This window comes from Passer domesticus, chromosome 4 (genome assembly GCF_036417665.1).
Source record: "Passer domesticus isolate bPasDom1 chromosome 4, bPasDom1.hap1, whole genome shotgun sequence".
In the NCBI taxonomy this organism is placed as follows: Eukaryota; Metazoa; Chordata; class Aves; order Passeriformes; family Passeridae; genus Passer; species Passer domesticus.
This window is the reverse complement of record NC_087477.1, coordinates 43,557,639-43,576,107: the sequence shown is the minus strand read 5'-3', so window position 1 is coordinate 43,576,107 and position 18,469 is coordinate 43,557,639. Positions and strand designations below refer to the sequence as shown.

The following is an 18,469-nucleotide window of genomic DNA, read 5'->3' as shown; positions in this document are numbered from 1 at the left end:
TCTAGCATGTTTAACAGTTACTTCATCACAAAACTACTGCTAACATGTTTTAAGACCTTCAGCTGAACCCTCTTGGGGGAGGAAAATTGGGACAGAATGCTTGAAGTGAGTAGGAGGCCAGGTGGACCCTTCTTACTTGAGTCTTTCATCTTGTAGAAACAGCTGACACACACATTTTTGTTACCTACCTGCCGGACAAAATCTTTGCTCCGGTCCATCGAATATGGCCAGGTTCCTGCTCACAGGGACGCTGTCATCCTTGAGAGTTAAATGAGCAGGCTGGTCATGTTCATGGTTGGTACCACTTAAAGCCACAGATGACAGGAGATCAAAGCTGATTTTTCCATCCGGCTTTGGGTATTCAATAGGGGTGCAGTCTTTGGCTGGCTTGAGCTGAGCAAAATCTGGTCCTAAATAAATTTCAGTATAGAATTACTATAATTTGTAGTTACTCAAGAACAATTTAACTAAGCTTGTTTTATCTTCCCTTGTCATCAGAATGAAGTACTTCATAAAAGGTAGCCTTTTTTTAATGAGACAAATACCTATGCCATCCTATACTAAACAATGTTTTAATGTCTTAATTTACACTGTGTCGTAGTTGATACGACAGTTTGCTTCATCATCCATTTCTTTTGCACACTTTAAGGCCTCATGACTGGACCAGATGTGCACCAGGTAAAACTAAGAACAGAAAAAAACTTGTATAAATTGAGAATCTTCTTCAGGAGATAATGAAATTACCTGGATGTTTTAATGTCCATGGTTCCATTCCTCTCAGTAGCCAATAAAATATGCCTGTATATATCATTCCTCCATACACACCAAGTATGCTATGGCAGGATGGTCGGATGTTTCTCACTGCATACAGCTCTTTCCAGACCCAGGACTTCTTCAGGTTCTCTTCATATTCTTGCACATCAAGCCCTAAGGCAGTACATTACTTGTTAGGGACTTAGAGTACATCAAGACTATCCTTGAAATAAAAAAATAAATGCTGAATAAAAGCAACTGCTAGCAATGAAATCAGCAAAATAAGAATTTCAGAACTGTAAGCTAGGAATATACTAGACAACATGTTTCAGCCTCTTGAATCAAGAGACCTGTTTTGTTGGCAGACATGTACTGCTCCTTTGTAGCTTCTATTTTCTCTGTAGCATTAAATTTTCTCAAAACTCAGCAAAATATAATCAAACAGGTGGCTCCATTGGCACCTCTGTGGGAAAGCAGCTACTCACTCACTGAATCTCGAGTGCTGACCAGGACAGTCAACCTGTGATCCAATGCCAGGTTTGCAATTCTAATGTCAAGTTCTACAGCTTTTTCCAAAGAAGTTTTGCAACCCAAGTCTCATTTCAGTAACTAGCTATGGCCCAATGGATAATGCCAATGCTAGATAATTTCTCCCTTTGTCATCAGCACATTCATGAGATGTATTTGACTGCAAACTCTTGATTTAAACTCTTTGTATTCTTTACAAATACTAGACATTTCACACTTTAACTACACTCTGGTAGATGTGTCAAGTCAAGTAATTATCTTTAAAAATAATATTTCTTCAAATGAAACTTATTTGAGAGCCTTCCCTTCACCATTCTCCATCACTACTGCATAGGAATAAATGTTCTAAATAATCAGTTTTAAGCCCTGTCCACACATGAAAAGAATGCTTCAGTTGTATTTCCCATAAAGCCCATTATCCCTGCAAAGAGAAGAAAGTGGGCTGGAGTAGTCCAGTTTTGACAAGACTGGAAAACAGCATGTAAAACCTGTCCATAATCAAACAAGAGTTGCACACTACCCACCAACAGTGTTTATAGCTTCAAATGGATTCTAAGCATTTTAGTTAGCATGTCTAGTTGAAGTTTTAATTGTTCAGCACACCTTCTGTGTATGGTGCATTGCAGCTGAATGAGGCCTGAATCCATCAGTACAGAGATTTCTAAAATAATCATCATGTGGCAACAGGTTATAGTGCCTGATCTCCAGAGTGACTGAAATTCTAATTCTTTCTCTCTCCCTACAGACTTTATTAAGATATTTAAGGGGACAACTAAGGCTTAAACAAATCACTACAAGGTGGTCAAGACCAGGTGATTACTACAATGTGCTTGTATTATGTATAAAATAAAATACACGTAGTCTCAAACTGAAACAACTAAAAGATTTAAGAGACAGAATAAAAGACTGAACAAAAACAGGATCCTAACAACAGTAAGAGCAAATTTGAAAAATTTCAAGCTCTTTTGCTTACATTTAATTATTTCTTTTTTTCCCCCTCCTGTTTCAGCAGGCTTTCAGTAACACTTTCTGAATCATAAAACACTACTTTTTATTATGTTTGTAGGAATTAAACTATTCTTGTTTACTTACACAAGAAGCATAAGCTTACTTTTCAGATATTCATTAGAGCTTCTAGCTTCTAGTAGAATCAATACTTATGAGTAACAGCAAATATTATTTCTTTAATAAATAATTTGACATTATCAATAGTAAATAAACAATAAAATATATTTTAAACCCACCCATTTAATGATTTATTAACATTTCAAATTAATTCATTCAGCCAGATTAATTACTGCTGTTAGCTGGTGGTGGTTCTAATTGAACACAAGGTAATTACAACTCCAAGTGCAGTGATCTTACCTATTGTCTTTGATTGGAGATTTTCATTGATTAATCGACTAAAAATGGCTTCTGAGGCCAACATGCCACTTTTCATTGCAGTATGTGTTCCTTTGATCTTGGGAACATTCAGGAGTCCAGGACTGCAACCAATTAATAATCCACCTGGGAAGGTGAGTTTGGGTATTGACTGAAGGGAAAACAGAGAGAAATGTTTTGTTCTTGTTTGTCTTTGTTCTTGTTTGTTGAAGTGAAAATATCATTCTAGAAACTAAAGTGGCATAAGGCTTGAGTGTCCTTTCCATTTTCAGACTTGGCACATGTACTCTCTAAACATACACCAGCTACTGCACTTACTCATGGAATTTGAGCATAGTATACACATAGGAACAGACACTGTACTTGTGCTGAATACCAAAGTGACATTTTCCTTACATCCTCTCTACATCTGCCTTATCTGCAGCAAAACTCCAGTAGTGTCACCAATTGATACGGTTTTCATCCTTCAAGCTCAAGTGAATTTTTAAAAATAAAAAACCCAAACTCCCATTTGTTTCCATGATTTCCACACAGTAAGTTGTACTCACCTCACAGTGCTTTTTTCCATAAATCTTTTTCTGTGAAACTGCACAATGCTATCATGCCTGCCCCCCTCCTCCTTATTTTAGAAGTTGCTCACAGCCAGCAAATATATTTTGGTGCAAAATGAAAATCACCATCTTACTCCCATTCTGTAAGCATAATGTCATAGAGTATGGTCAAATCACAAACCTAACACAGCCAAGATGATTTGCAAATATCAGGTCAATAGTATTAATATACTACGTTATACACCTATATTAACTAAGGGATACCTCAACTACCAAGGTGATTAAGATTTTACACTGGAAACAGCTTCGAAATGCAGACTGACTGCAGAACTTTGAGCAGAAAGCTCTGATGAAAGCCTAAGTCACAAATTGCTGAAGGTTAAGTTTTGAACATACCCCTCCTCCAAAAGTCTTCGGTGCTGAGCAGCACATCTTAATCTAGCATCCTACTTTTATTAAAACTGTCTGAAAGAATTAATTTTGCAGTAACCTAAATACTAAAGAAATAGTTGAATTTCATGAAGAATGTCCAGAAAATTTATCCCTTGGAATTTAGGGCAACCCAAACCAAAAGTTTTGTTTCTTCTGCTTGTTCAATTGTTACCTCTTTACTAGTCATGCAGGAGTGCTTACTCTTGTATAGTCATATAGCAATCACTACAAAAGGTTAAATTACACAGCATTTCCTCTGTGTTTTGTGCAGTTTGTTTAATCAGAGACAATAGTGATTTGATTCACAGGAAAGGTAGTTCAGGCTGAAAACAGAACTACAACTTACTTTTCTGGGAAAAGAAATTCTATGTTCAGCTACATAACACTATTTCAAAGGGATTAAGTATGTGGGATGTTCTCTCTTTTCTGAGAAAACAGCCCTTCTATGTTATCTATTAGGATTCAATGGTGCAGCACTGACATAAGCATAGGAAGACTTCTTGACTGACTCTGAATTGCATAGAAAGATGGTGATCAAGTACTTTTCTTCTGCCAACACTGTTTCACAGTAATATACACAGTGACCCACCATACTGCTAAAGAATAGATGAGATTAAAGATGAGTCATGTAACACAGAAGATAGCACATACTGCAGCTTTGGTAGTAATTCTCATTATCAGTACTATGGCACTTGGTGCCTGCTTTCACAGTCAGTGGAAGAAACACATCATGCCCCTGAGATACAGACACAAAACAAGACTGCTTTAGAGAAGTCTCACAGAGTCTTTCCTGATGGCAGACAGGAAACCTCATGTTCTTCCTCCCCTTAGCTCCAGACCAGGGCTTAAAATCTGTTAAGTGAGTCTAATACTTGACACTTAAATGGGTTTTCAGGTTTTCTCCCCGATATTCATAGCATACACTGCTCAAGAACTGCAAGACCTTTTTCTCCACAAAACTCTTAAATCTTTCAAAAGTTTTTGATAAAATAAAGACAAAATAGAGGTGCATAGAAATTTAGATGCTTTGTTTTGCAATTTTAATAAAGATAATAAATAGTAGCTACAGAGATTAAGTTACTAAACTCTGATCCTTCCTTCCATATACATTAAAAAACACGTGCCCTTTCTCTCCCCCTTCACTCTGTGCTAAAGATTGAAGATCATGGTCATTAGGTTATCTATAACAAAAAATCTGAAGTTGATGGTAATTCTATACACCTATTTGATGCAATTCTGTTACCAAAATCAAAAACTGGAGCTATGGAATGACTTACATAAGAAAATATTCCTGGACTACAGTGATACAAATGAGTCAGACTGCTACAGTTATTAATCAATGCAACACATGCAAAAGAAGAGCTAATCTTAAAACTCTTCCTAAGTGAATCATCAATAAAGCTTTTTTTTTACTGAAGCCATGTATTAAAAAAGTCTTTTAGAAGAGTAACTTCATGATCACCCAATCAAATCTATATACAGGAAATTAAAAAAAAAACCACCAAAAAAACCACCAAAGCAAAACACGCTTTTATATTAGGAACAATAGAAAGTAAGGGACATATTGGTTTAAATCCAGCAAAGATGTTCAAAGATGAGGCAGAGATGTGCAAGATCTGTAGTTCTACTGTGTAACTTAACACAATGCCTGTGAGTGACTTAAAAAATACTGTATTCTTTCAGCTATAGGTTTTGAGTATAAGGAGGGTGCAACTAAAGTCACACTCTGGCTACTTCACCAAAGCCAGAAATTCAATGACTATGTGTGATAGAGAAACCATTGCACAGTGGAAAAAGAAGCCCCTCTTGCAAAAAAGCCTAGATGAAAACATCTTGATATTTTTCATGGTATCTGTGCTAATAATGGAGTGGCAATGGTTTTTGAAATAAGCCAGTAAACACAGCTGTGCTACAATGTGATATGACATATTTCCACTGCAGACTGGACAAAATCAACGCTCAGACTGATTAATTGTGCAGCACGGGTGTAATCAAGAAGTTGCTACCTGAACTCACATGACTCACTGCCAGGAATGCACACTGGGGTCAAAGCCTAACTGCACATGACACTGACAAGAGTGAAGCTGTGATGAAATTCTGCTTGTATTGCAAGAACCCCGTGAAGCCACGTTTATACTTTAAGAAGAGGTTCAAAAAGAAAAAGCAATGTAGTCAAGAGGGCAGAGTGGCATGGCCCCACATTCAGGCTGTACATCATGGACACTCAGGCTAGTTTTAAGGTCCAAACTGAAAGTAGCATCTGGAAGATGGATTTGGGAGTACAGAACATACTGCCACACCTTTTGTTTCAAGATGAGAAGCTAACAGGTTGAATGTACTTTAAAACTGCTAAATATAAACTCCAGACCATTTTTTTCCAGCCCTTTCAACTGACCTTAGTCAGAAAGGGCAGTATTTAAAGGGAAATTTATTAGTCAGAAAGTCTTGATGAATACATATTCAACATTTTACCTTTTGCACTACTGAAGTTAACAAAATGACCAAAGTATTCCATCTCCCAAGAAAGCAGAAATTCAAAGTTGGGCATGAAAGAAACTCAAGGTACTCGTACTTGAAGATGTAAAGATTTACCTGCCAAACTACATTACAATTTCAGCACCCTCAGTGACTTAAGGCTCAAGCACTGAAAAAGAGTTGTTTTTGCTGGGATAAATAAATAATTTGGAAGACCCCACAGGAGCAGATTAGTGGTACTACCCTGTCTTCCCCGAGATTCCACAAAAGATTGTCTGTGGCTTCTTTGCTGCTGAACTTTCTTGACTGCAATATAAATTCCACTTTACTGGCTGCTCATAGCTTGGACAAACACTCTGCTGGGTAAAAACCCTGGATGTCTGGGCTCAGACAATGTTGTTGAGTGGAGTTACATCCAGTTGGCAGTCAGTCACTAGTGGGGCTCCCCAGGGCTCAGTACTGGGGCCAGACCTGGCTAATATTTTTATCAATGTCCTGGACAAGGGGCTTGAGTGAACCCTCAGTCAGTCTGCAGGCAGCACAAAGATGGGTGGGAATGTTGATCTGCTGCAGAGGGATCTGGACAGGATGGATCTATGGACCAAGGCTGATCAAACTGACATCCAGTAAGGCAAAGTGCTGTGTCCTGTCCTTGGGTTACAATAGCCCCATGCAGTGCCTTAGGCTTGGGGCAGAGTGACTGGAAAACTGCCCAGCAAAAAGGACACGGGCGTCCTGCCAACTGAACATGAGCATGTGCCCAGGTAGCCAAGAAGGCCAGTGGCATCCTAGCTTGGATCACAAATAGTATGGCCAGCAGGACCAGGGCAGTGATTACTCCCCTGTAGTCAGCAATGGTGATGCTCCATCTTGAATCCTTTGTCCAGTTTTGGGCCCCTCACAAGAAACTGAAATGCTGGAGTGTGTATCTAGAGAAGGGCAATGGAGTTTACAAAGGTCCTGGAGCTCAGACCTTAAGAGGAGGAACTGAGGAAGCTGTGAGTGTTTAACCTGGAGAAAAGGAGGCTCAGGGGGTACCTTATTGCTCTCTACAACCACCTGAAAAGAGGGTGCACTGAGGTGAGGGTCAGTCTCTTCTCCCAAGTAACAAGTGACAGGAAGAGAGGAAAGGAGCTCAAGTTGTGTCAGAGGAGGTTTAGACTGGATATTAGGAAAAATATCTTCACAGGAAGGGTTGTCAAGCACTTGCACAAGCTGCACAGTGAAGTGGTTGAGTTGCCATGCCTGGATAAGACATATAGATGCGGCACTTAGGGACATGGCTTAGTGGCAGACTTGGCAGTGGTGGACTAGTTATTGGACTAAATGATGTAAATGGTCTTTTCCAATCTAAATGTTTCTATGATTCTGTACTTAATTTAGAAAGTAAAGTGAGTATGTCAGAAGATTTTCAGTAAGACAGAGCCTTAAGACTAGCAAATCTCAGCAGCCAGTACCCAGCAAGACAAGAAGGTTTTTCTGTCCAGCAAAATATTTGCTATAGCATGCAACCCAAATCTACAGCACTAAATATATGGCTATAGAGAACTCAAAGATAAAAAACTTTGTGAAAAAAAATTACCTGGATACCACCTTCATTTAATGCTCTGGCACCGTAGGCAATCCTTGTTCCACCCTCCAAAGTAGGCTGTACACTAGGATGGTGCTTCCACCTCTGAAATTCCCTAAATGGATTCAAATAGGGATTTTGATAATCTAAACCAACCTTAAAAAAAGAAAAAAGTGCACATTAATAAGGTATGAAATTTCAACAAAAAACTGAAATTAAAGCAATTGCATATTACCATATCAAGTCTTTAAATCTATTTTATACTAAAGCAACCTCAGGATCTTTCTGCTTAAAACTACTGCCAAAAATGTATTTTATTAATGGTACAGCAAGAGCAAATCCGAAAATTTGCTGCTACAAGTCTGCTCTTGTACCCACCTGAAATATGGAAAATATTTCATTGCATTGTAACCTCCTTTGAGCTGTCTTTGGTATAAAAAGGATTAAATTAAGCATGATTTAATGGGTGGGATAAACAGCAAAACTTGTTTTAAATTTGCATTTCATATATCTGCCCAAAAAAAGCTGAAAAAAGAGGTAAACAGTTATTTTTTGATTGTTAGCACAAGGGTGCTCTCATACTTGAAACAGTTATTCAAATTGTTTAGTAGTCAATTATAATTTCCAATTAGGTGAGCCATTGTAATAAAGCACAGGGGAGCAATGGTGAAAGCAGAAAATGGGATAAAATAGATTGTCAGTGTGCTGGATGCCCAGGATTTCTACACATTTGAGAATTTGACCAAATATATACTCTGCATTTCCCATCTTTAAGATACTCTTAAAAAGAATTCTCTTGCTGGACTTTTCTCTTTTGAGAAAGGGATTATTTCTGGTTCCTGTGAGCTTTATTGGAGATAAGTAACAAAATACATAATGAGTCAGCAGCAATCAAGACTTTGGTATCTGTGGCAGCTCACTACTTTTAGAGCAGTGCTTGCATCTGTGTTGCTGACAAGACAAAATTAATGAACAAGTTCCAAAATAAGGGTAAAATAACCCTACTACAAGAATCATCTCAGACTGAAATAGGTATAAAGCTCAAAGACAAAAAAGTGATTGTGTGTTCACACAGAAGTTGATTTTTTCCTCTCTGAAGAGAATATGAACATTACTGATTACCTCCCATTCTCTGCGAGAATGAGAGCTCTCAGCCCTTCTAAAATCAAACAGAATTTGAGTATCCACTGTACTTATTAACTCCAATATTGGAAATCTGTACAGGACAAGTACATGTGTCTGAGAAAGTTAATGAGTTTTTTTTTTCAATGCTTGTTACAAAACAGACAAAACCAGAATTTTTCCACACACTCTGTAATTCTTCTGAAATCTAAGAGAAAGAAGTGTCATCTCAGTCCTATGCTGATGCAAGTCCAATTTGTATGCTTGACTCTTACAATGTTTGTGTTGAAGCACGTGCACAGGGTAAATAGTGAATGTTTCATTTTTTTGAACTGTAGGTGATAGAGAGTATTTCCAATCCTTGCTCCTTGTATCACCTGGCTGCCAGAATGACACCAGACTATCTCTAGAGATCTCACTGCTTCTGATGAAGTGGCAATCAGCAGGAAGAAGCTGCCTGCCCAATTCAGAAAGGCAGCTGCTAAAGAGGGCAACACCAACAGGGGTGGAGAATACCAAAAACAAAGTGAAGAGCTCAGAAATTAAAGGGACCTTGCTAGGAGCGTTGCAGTGAGAAATTTGGGAGAAATTTAGATATTTCTCCCAAAAAGTGGAGTTACACACAAGGCTGACACATGAATTAGGAAATGGAACTGTAGAAAGTGCATGTGATTTAGATTTCCTAATACAAGAATTTTTTGAGCACAGTTTTGATTAGTCATTTGGTTTTGCCATTACCAAAATTTGCTTGTTTTGCAAAGAAATTATGAGTAAGTTTTCTAGTTGGTCTCAATAAAAAACATTGGATTAAAGACAGATTAATATGAAAAATTAGCCTTCCCTAGTATGGGCATAAGCACACTTAAGATTGAGAAAGGACTAAATTTGGCCTGTTCCTATTCTTGTATCTACATTTTCTCATTAAAGCAGAGCAAAGAAAGTGCATAAATGATCAAAGAACATGTAAGAATGAAAAAACTAATGTCACTTACCACAAATCCAAGAGCAACTAAAGGCTCACGCTCATTTAAGTGATAAAGAAAGGATCCTCCATATGTATGTCTGTCTAATGGCCAGCCTACAGTATGTTCCACTCTTCCTGGTTTCCATTTTGATTTATCAATAGTCCATAACTGAAATGAGAATGACCAAAAAATTACTTCAGATTGCAAAGAAATGGCCTTTCAATAATATATTAAAAGACAAACACACAATTACATATAGGAGAAACTTAATTTACTCCAATGAGCAATGCAAAAATTCATACAGCAAAATACCAACTGTTCAGTATAGTTTTTTGGATTACCATTTAAGGTTTTCCCAATACCTCTCTTAAAATGTTGTGTATCAGAAAACGTGATTGAGACCGCAGTACTACACCCAAAATTTTCACTCAACCACAAAATTCCTAATATTTGACAGAAATTCCTAATATCTGACAGATACTTCTGCCACACAATGCAATGCTTATGTTGACTTTTTTCATTGAAAGTATTATTTTTTCATACAATTCTATGAATTATCTTCTGAGTTTTTCAAGGTCAGGACAAAGCAATATGCCTGAGTTGATCTAAATATTTTCTGTCAAACAAATTGTCCCATCTCTGCTGCCTTCTATACATTTCCAGTGCTCCACTGACCCACGGTGAACTCAGAGAAGCATTTTCATGTTTTCAGGAGTGAGTCCATTTTCTGCTCATTTCACAAAACATCTTTGCACCATGCCAGGCACAGTCTAATGACAGGAGGGCAGCTGAGCACCATAGATCAGCTCAAGCATTGAGGTCACATCTACAGTAATGTTCCAGTTTAGATTAAAGAGTACATTTTTGAGCGGGACTTCTGATTCCTCCCACTTACTGTGGTTTGACTCACATCATACAGCAGCCAAGGCATGAACTGAATTCCTTCAATGTGAAATTAAAAGACAAGGTCCTAAAAGTCCATCTAAAACATTCCAGTCATGAAAGGGCACTCAGTCCACAGGACTAGATCACAGCTAGTCCAAAGTAAAAATAAACCTGAGGCCTGCATAGTACGGATAACAGCTCATCAGCACCAACCACTTCAGATCCACTCCTACTGGATGGACTGCACTATTTGTTAAAGTGGACTGCACATTGTTAAAGCAGACAGTCTCATCTGGAAGTAAGGGAACTCTAGAAGAAAACCCTTCTTTAATGACAATTTCAGTATTAGACACTGTAACTAAGATTATGCCTCATTTACAAAATGGTTATTCTCTACAGAGTGTAAACTAATCATTTAACAAATATTTTATAGCTATAAGCACATACTAAAATAATTCTGTTATAGTCAAAATTCTGAACATATTCTAAAATAATACAGCTCATTTTCATGAGTGATATTTCCTGAGTATAGAATATTTTAAAAAGGAAACCTCATTCCTATCCCAATTTTATATGCCCAGTGAAGGGAGGTTTTTATTAAAGAAAGGCTCATCCAGAAGGTGCTTCGGAGACCACGACTCATCATCTGAAACAGGTCTCCCCTCTCACTTTCACTAACATACAGAAAGCCCATAGAAAGTATTTTCTTCCTTACTCATGTACTAAAGCCCCCCAAAATTAGGCAGCACAAATTCCTCCCTTATTTAGCAGATATATGGAAAACAGATATCACAAACCTGTAATTTGAAAATGTTAACAGAGCAGATTCATAGGTACCTCTAATTATAACGGGTACAAGAGAAGCAGCAGCTGAAGTGGAACAGTCATGACATTCAGGGAGCATCTGCTCTGATGAGCTACAGAACAGCAAAGATTCTGAAGTCTCAAAGTGTAACTCAAATTCTTGAATTCTTATGTCATAGAAAAATTAGCTAGAAAGCAAACAGAATCTACCTTAAAATCTTATGGTATTTTCTTTAATTGTTAAAATGATGCAATTGGTACCTCTTTCAATCCAATGCCATAGCTCTGGGGTTGACAATTCTCCCTTAGATTGTATTTTTTGTACAGCTGTTTGGCTAGATGTCCATGACAACCTTCAGCAAAGACTGTGACTTTAGCATGGAGTTCCAAGCCTCTTTCAAAAGTAGCCTGCAAAAGTACAGCATTTCACCAGCAGTTAGGTCTGTGCCACACCAAACTCACAGCAAGAAAATGGAGAGTAATAAAGTGATTTTACACTACTTGGTAACACAGCTCAGAACCTACAGACCATTGCAAATTATAGTTCAGTTGTCTTTTCCACCTAACAATGATGCACCCCTGGCAAGTCCTGGAAGGGGGATTCCAGTAGAGCAGCCCCACAGTGAATGGCTATTCGTCACTGACAGAGAGAATCTTTCCAGATTAGAGGATACCTATATCAAATCTGCTCATTCACAAGGTACAAAGGAACCCTGACAGACAAAGAAACTTTATGGTTTTTTTTGTTAATTTTTGCTCATGAAGTCACATTACAATAAAACATTGTGTGTGTCCCATAGACTAGACAGAACTACACACATGACACAGCCTAGACAGAACTACCATATCTGAAAAACCTGAACCACCCCTGCTCCCAAAAGGACCCACTACTTCAGAATAATGACATTACTCCAATCTGACGTTTTAAAACATACAATAAAATCAAACTAAATAAAACACAATTATAAAAAAATTCTCATTAAAAATTCCAACAAGGATTGAGAACCAGGTAAGGGGAATAGGCATACTGTTGTCTGAGTACATCACCTGCATCTGTGAGTGTACTGGACAACAATATAGATTATGTTTGCAAATTTTTTATAATGAAAAAAAGCTTGATTTCAGTCAGAAAGTTTGATGTTGAAAAAGACAAGGAAAACAGTTTTGGATGAACTTCCAAAGCAGTAAACCATCTCAAGCCAGCACAGGCTCAAAAGAAGCTTACTGCTATGGTTTTTAATTGTCTCTCAGGTGCAATCTGCTTGTAACTTACAAATGAAAACGTTCTCTCTAGTTGAGAATTACATTTAAACAGGAGTCATGGGATTTTGTGAAATTTTTTGTTCTCTTTGAATTTCTAATTGTCAATGTGAACATGAATTAATTTTACAAAATACTAAACAAGAGTTACCTCTTGAATATACAGTGTCCACTTTGAAGTAGCTTTATATAAAACAAATTAACTACATCTCCACATTGTAAATATTAGAAATTTATTAATCTGAAACATTTCAGTAATGTGACAGAGTTGTATTTCATAATAAACAACCTTCCCCCATATCTACACAAGAATCAATGTGCAACTTGCCACAATGTTTTTTTACCACTGTCATTTTTATTTGCTTGGTGCTGACTGCAAGGTAAAAATCTATTCATTAACCACAGTCTATCTGATTAGGCTCTGTATAAACACATTGAAGATACTCTTGCCTTGGAGGTTATACAAACTACACCTATTTACCTGAGCCTTTATGCACTGGAGGCAATACCAACTGACAAAACTGACAGCTAAAAAATCTGAATTCGTGAGTGACAGTGCAGTAAAAAAAGCTGCAGTAGAAGCACACTCATTAGGCACATAAAAGAAGTTGAGAGACACGTTCTCCCAGAACAAATGGGGAAAAAAAAGAAACTATGTTTTGAGGATGTTAAGAAATACACCTAAAATTGTTCCTTCCCATCTTAAAACAAACCCAAACTCCCAGTGAAGCTGCACACGTTACTTGTGCCACCTTCTGGACAAAGCATGCACTGGAAAACGAGAGTGTGTCTGTCTCCTACAGCAGATAAACAATATTACACTGGAAAAATACATTACTCCTCCACTAGCTATATTATCTCAAAACAAAAAAGTCTTTTGTTCTCACTCCCTGCCTTAAATGGGGAAAAATAGCCCACACTTTATGTGAAAGTGAATACCTCTTTGAAACTCTAGGAAACTAGAATAAAACTTTATAAAAAAAGGAAAGTAAATGTTAATGTTGTACTCCTAATTTATGCAGTCAAATAATTCTGTGTGAAAGTGCTCCAAGTAACTCTGAGGTGCCACATCCTCCCAACATATTTTACAGGGAAACAGCACACTTAGGGCAGGTTCTGGGTTCCACTGAACAAAACAAAAATCCAAGTCTGACACTTAGGGCAGATTACTGCATCCTTTTGGACGCAGAAACGTGACCACCCAGCATACAGGTATAAAGACTCAGTGTGTACCTTGCCCCAACAAGGCAGACAGACTACCAGCAAGTGCAGCTGTGGCTGTAAATATGAAGGAAACCAAACCAGTCAGAAGCACACACTCTTACATGTTGCTAGTTACCAGATGGATTAAAGCTTTCTATTTCACCTTTGAACCTTTTTTTCCAGGAGTTGCTGGAGTTCTTTCCCTTGTTTCCAGATTTCACATATGCCAAAACACCCTTACATAATCTCCTCCAAGACAACTTTTATGAAAGGCTTTGTCTACTAATCTCAGAAGAATTTTACAATGTTCTAAGACAAGACCTTTCACAGGCAATCAATCCAATTAAAGAGAGGGCAGACAGGTATTGAATTTTACAACTTTTCTTATGCTGCAGCAAGACTACTGATGGCAGTAGAAGCAGATGTATCACAACTTCCATAATTAAACCCCTAGTTATGGGGAAGATAGATACTCACTTTAGGTGCTCCATCCTTCTGAATGCCTACATCATTCGTTGCTATCCCTTTCACACTACCATCTTCATGAAAAAGTACCTTTGGAAATATTTAAACAAACAAAAAATGTTGTAATGAAACTGAATCTATTAATTAAGAGTTCTAAAGCAGAACTTCTAAGCACTATTACTTAAATGGTCAAACATGAAGATTATGTATTTATTCATGTACTGTATGCACTTTGCTGGATCTGAGCCAGGGAATTTAGACAGAGAAACACAGTTTTCAGAATACATATCGGTTAAAAGGAATGTTGCACATGTACAAATGATCATGACTGCACTGAAGGGGGTTCCAAAGCCACTTTTCATAAACACACACTGATGTCATTAGTACCTCAGCTGCTGCATAGCCTGGATATATCTCAACACCCAAAGCTTCGGCTTGTTCACCTAGCCAACTCACAAGGTGGCCCAGACGTACTATGTAATTTCCATGATTAACCATCGGAAGCCCTAGGCAAAAAAAGACACACACACATATAACACATCAGACAGTGAGCAAAATAACCAAAGCTGTATACAGCAGGTGTCACACCTACAGCTACTACCTTCCAGGTAATCTAATGTGTTATCTGAGCCAACATCCATGCAAATGTATCACTGTAACCTATTACATTCTACATACGCTTGCTGCACTATACTGAATCAAACTTCTTTTGATTAATGGAGAAGTTCAAAAAGACACAGAGGAAGCTGACTCTATTCTCCTTCACTAAACTTTACCTGGAAGTATTGGCACTGGAATTCTAGATGTCTCTGTTAAAATTCCAAACTTGTCTTCAGTTACAGGAGTATTAAGTGGAGCCTACAAAATATAAAATAGAAGTAGAGAGTTATGTTTTCTCAGCCAATCCAACAGAAACAACAAAATCAAACAATCAAACTGGCAGTCAAGTACAGGTTTAGTATAGCACTTCTTTAGCAAGGTATCACAAGAGGGAAGATAAGGTACTTTATGAGGCAGAAAAACTGTTTGATTGTATGATTGTTTTGTTCCATCAATGTATTTTAAAAATGGTACTAATTATTAATGCTACCAGGTACTAACTCATACCAGAATGAGTCAGATATGAACTCAGTAATGAACTTTGGTGTTTACATGCTCATACATACCCCTCGCTCTTTCCAGTCTGGAAAGAGTTCTTCTAAGGACCTTGGCTCAATACAAGCACCAGACAACGTGTGTGCACCAATCTGAGAAGCCTTTTCCACAAGACAAACACGCACTTCTCTGCTGTGCTCAGCAGCCAACTGCTTCAGTCGAATGGCTGCAGAAAGGCCTGCAGGGCCTGCTCCAACAACGACAACATCAGCTTCCTCTGCAAATCTTTCCATGTTTACCCCTGCAATAGAAAAAAATGATAATAACATAAGCCAATCCGCAATCTCCTCCAACCTCTCTCTCACTAATCCTAAACCCTCATGGTAAGAACAACTGAAAAAAACCAAGCACAGATACATACTGAACAGAACTAAATCTTGTTGTGATAATCACTAAACCAAAAGCTGCTTGTATATTTTCTTTGTGAAAACAAGCATAAAGTCACTTCTGATACTATTTTATAGCATTAAAGACACTCGTGAGATAGCAAGCAAAAATTTCCTTTGAAATATTAGTACTGTATTTAAGTGTAGAGAATTTCCATAAAGAGAAAAAAACAGCAACACATTTTACTGTCTTTAAGACTCAGCAATGACAATCATAATAACAATAATAATAAAGCAGCTTTTAAAGAATGCAATGTTTTTACCTTCCCATCGTTTGTCTTTGTCCCGAGGATGAATTGTGTAGTGTGTAGTTATGCGAGGCACAGCGGCAGTAGAGGCACATCGTGAGACACGCAGCGAGAGAAGGCAATCTTTCTTTAACAACTTCAGAGCGTGAAAGCACTGACGTGCTGCAAAAACCAGAACCAACTTTGTCAAATCAGTACTTTTCCCAATTTTTCCAAAGTTTCAGAGATGCAAGTAGCACAACAAATAGGACAGCTTCCCCCTCCCAAAGGCTACCAGGTGATGTGAAGATGAGGAACCAAAACCAAAGATTTTTACATTTTCAAGTTAGGAGGATGCTATGTAATTTTTTATCAGGAGAAAGAAAAAAAGAAGCCTCCCCTTAAGCATTCTTTACTCAGTACACAGGCCAGCCATGCACAGCTGACATAGGATAGTATGTGTATACACAAGTGCCAAACACATTTTAAGTTCTGATTTAATTTTGAACTTCAAAAGGTTTATTTCAAACTGCATTAAAAGTGACCAAACAATGATAGAAACAGGACATACAAGTTTAGCTCTGACATCTCAACACATGTTGAGACACACAGCTTGGGCTACTAATACTAGGCAGTTTCAGCTAAAGCACGTGCCATACTCTGCAGTAGAAGCACAGTCTTGAATTCAAGTGTGCTTAGCCAAAGCTAGGAACAGCAGATACAGGTAACCATTACCTTTGCTGCAGATACAGTAACTGTTGTGAAAACAAATTAGAATTTCTGTGTAAGCAAATGAATGGAAAATAAAGTTTCAAATTATCAAACCTGGATTCTTTTCAGAGGGCTATTACACATCATAGTTTTCCTCTTTTAGAAACAAATAATAAATTTGTGTGATTTGCAATTAAAAAGAACAGTTAATATGAAAACTAGTTAGTATAAAAATTAACTAATTAGTTTCAACGGTTAGTTGAAACTAACTAGTTTCAGCAGTTAGTATGAAAACTAATTACAGTTAACAGACCTGTGAACTAATGCACCTTGACTAGTAATTTTCTTTCCTTAAAAAAATTCTCTATTTTCAGGGATAAAGAAGAACACCATATTTAAAGTGGAGTATTTCTGTAAAACTACGTAACTAAAATCACCAGCATACTATGATTGAAACTTTTGGTTGAGAATGGCAACCCTTGAAAAAGGCCAGCGCAAGCATCCTGTGTCATAACCCTGCCTGGTGACAGTAAGGACAGAGGTCTCTATATGCAAGGTAACAAGTATTATCCATGTTGGTTCCTTAACAGGTATTCTGTACCTAACCAACATAATGTAAAAGCTATTATCATTCCACCTCATGATTCTTAGTTATTCTTTATGTGCAACCAGGCAGGATCTGAGAACAAGTACTCTATAAGGTTGATAACATCTACACACACACATATTTTATATATAAAGTTACATATGCTTAACTTTCAGGACTTTTTTATTTCACCATAACTGATGGTACTAAGAATCACACACCATATAAAAAAATAATTTAATTTGCGCATATGCGAGAGAAGTGAAACTGTGTTCCGAACACCTCTGATAACAACCGAGCTGGGTGCAAACGCTGGACGGGCGGATTCTCGCCCAGCGGGCGCACAGTGCCTGGGCCACGACGCTGTGGAGAGCTCAGGGACTCGGAAAGCGACGGGAAACGCCCGCACGAGCCAGGCGGGCCCAAGGAGAAACTTTGCGGCAGTTCTTCAGTAACAGCTGTCGGGATGCTGTCTCCACAGCTACCTCCCAAGTAAGGGCACTCTCTCCGCTGCTTTATTTCACCCTTTAGAGCAGGTGACACCCAGCGTCGCCCAAAGATCCCGCCCATCTCTTCAGGCACCCCGCAGCAGGTGAACAGCCCAGGCCATACCGCGGAGCCGGGGCAGCGCTCACGCACAGCGCTGTCCCGCCGCCCTCGGGCCAGGGGGGGCACGGGGTCCCGCCCGCCGGCCCCGCTCCGGCCCCGCGCCCGCCCGGACACCGGCGCGACCCAGCCGCGACCTTTGCTCCGCCTCGGCGCCGCGCCAGCCGCCGGCCCCACCCGCCGCGCCGAGCGGCCGCCCCAGCCCAGCCCAGCCCTGCCCGGCCCAGCTCGGGCCGCGGCCGCGGGCCCTCCGGCCGGCCCCGGCGCGTTACCTCGGCCGGCGGACGGGCAGCGGCAGAACAGCATCGCAGCGGCCCCGGGCACCGTCCGCTTCCCGCGACCGCCCCGCGCACGCCCCGCCTGCCGCGCCTGCGCGCCGGGCCACGGCTCCGCCCCGTGCCG

At 39.0% G+C, this 18,469-nt stretch overlaps 1 protein-coding gene across 1 annotated transcript in view; it reads right to left on the bottom strand.

The window, feature by feature from the left end:
• The window catches only part of ETFDH (electron transfer flavoprotein dehydrogenase), a 19,533-nt gene extending 1,064 nt beyond the window's left edge, over positions 1 to 18,469 (bottom strand). Inside the window, exons 1-12 of the mRNA XM_064417525.1 lie at positions 18,340 to 18,469; positions 16,201 to 16,347; positions 15,563 to 15,792; positions 15,173 to 15,254; positions 14,784 to 14,902; positions 14,409 to 14,486; positions 11,730 to 11,876; positions 9,807 to 9,947; positions 7,705 to 7,848; positions 2,647 to 2,815; positions 745 to 927; positions 189 to 410 (exon numbers count right to left, since the gene is read on the bottom strand). Of these exons, the coding sequence (XP_064273595.1) occupies positions 189 to 410; positions 745 to 927; positions 2,647 to 2,815; positions 7,705 to 7,848; positions 9,807 to 9,947; positions 11,730 to 11,876; positions 14,409 to 14,486; positions 14,784 to 14,902; positions 15,173 to 15,254; positions 15,563 to 15,792; positions 16,201 to 16,347; positions 18,340 to 18,373 (1,696 nt within the window). The 5' untranslated portion in view covers positions 18,374 to 18,469. The remainder of the gene's footprint in view (positions 1 to 188; positions 411 to 744; positions 928 to 2,646; positions 2,816 to 7,704; positions 7,849 to 9,806; positions 9,948 to 11,729; positions 11,877 to 14,408; positions 14,487 to 14,783; positions 14,903 to 15,172; positions 15,255 to 15,562; positions 15,793 to 16,200; positions 16,348 to 18,339) is intronic.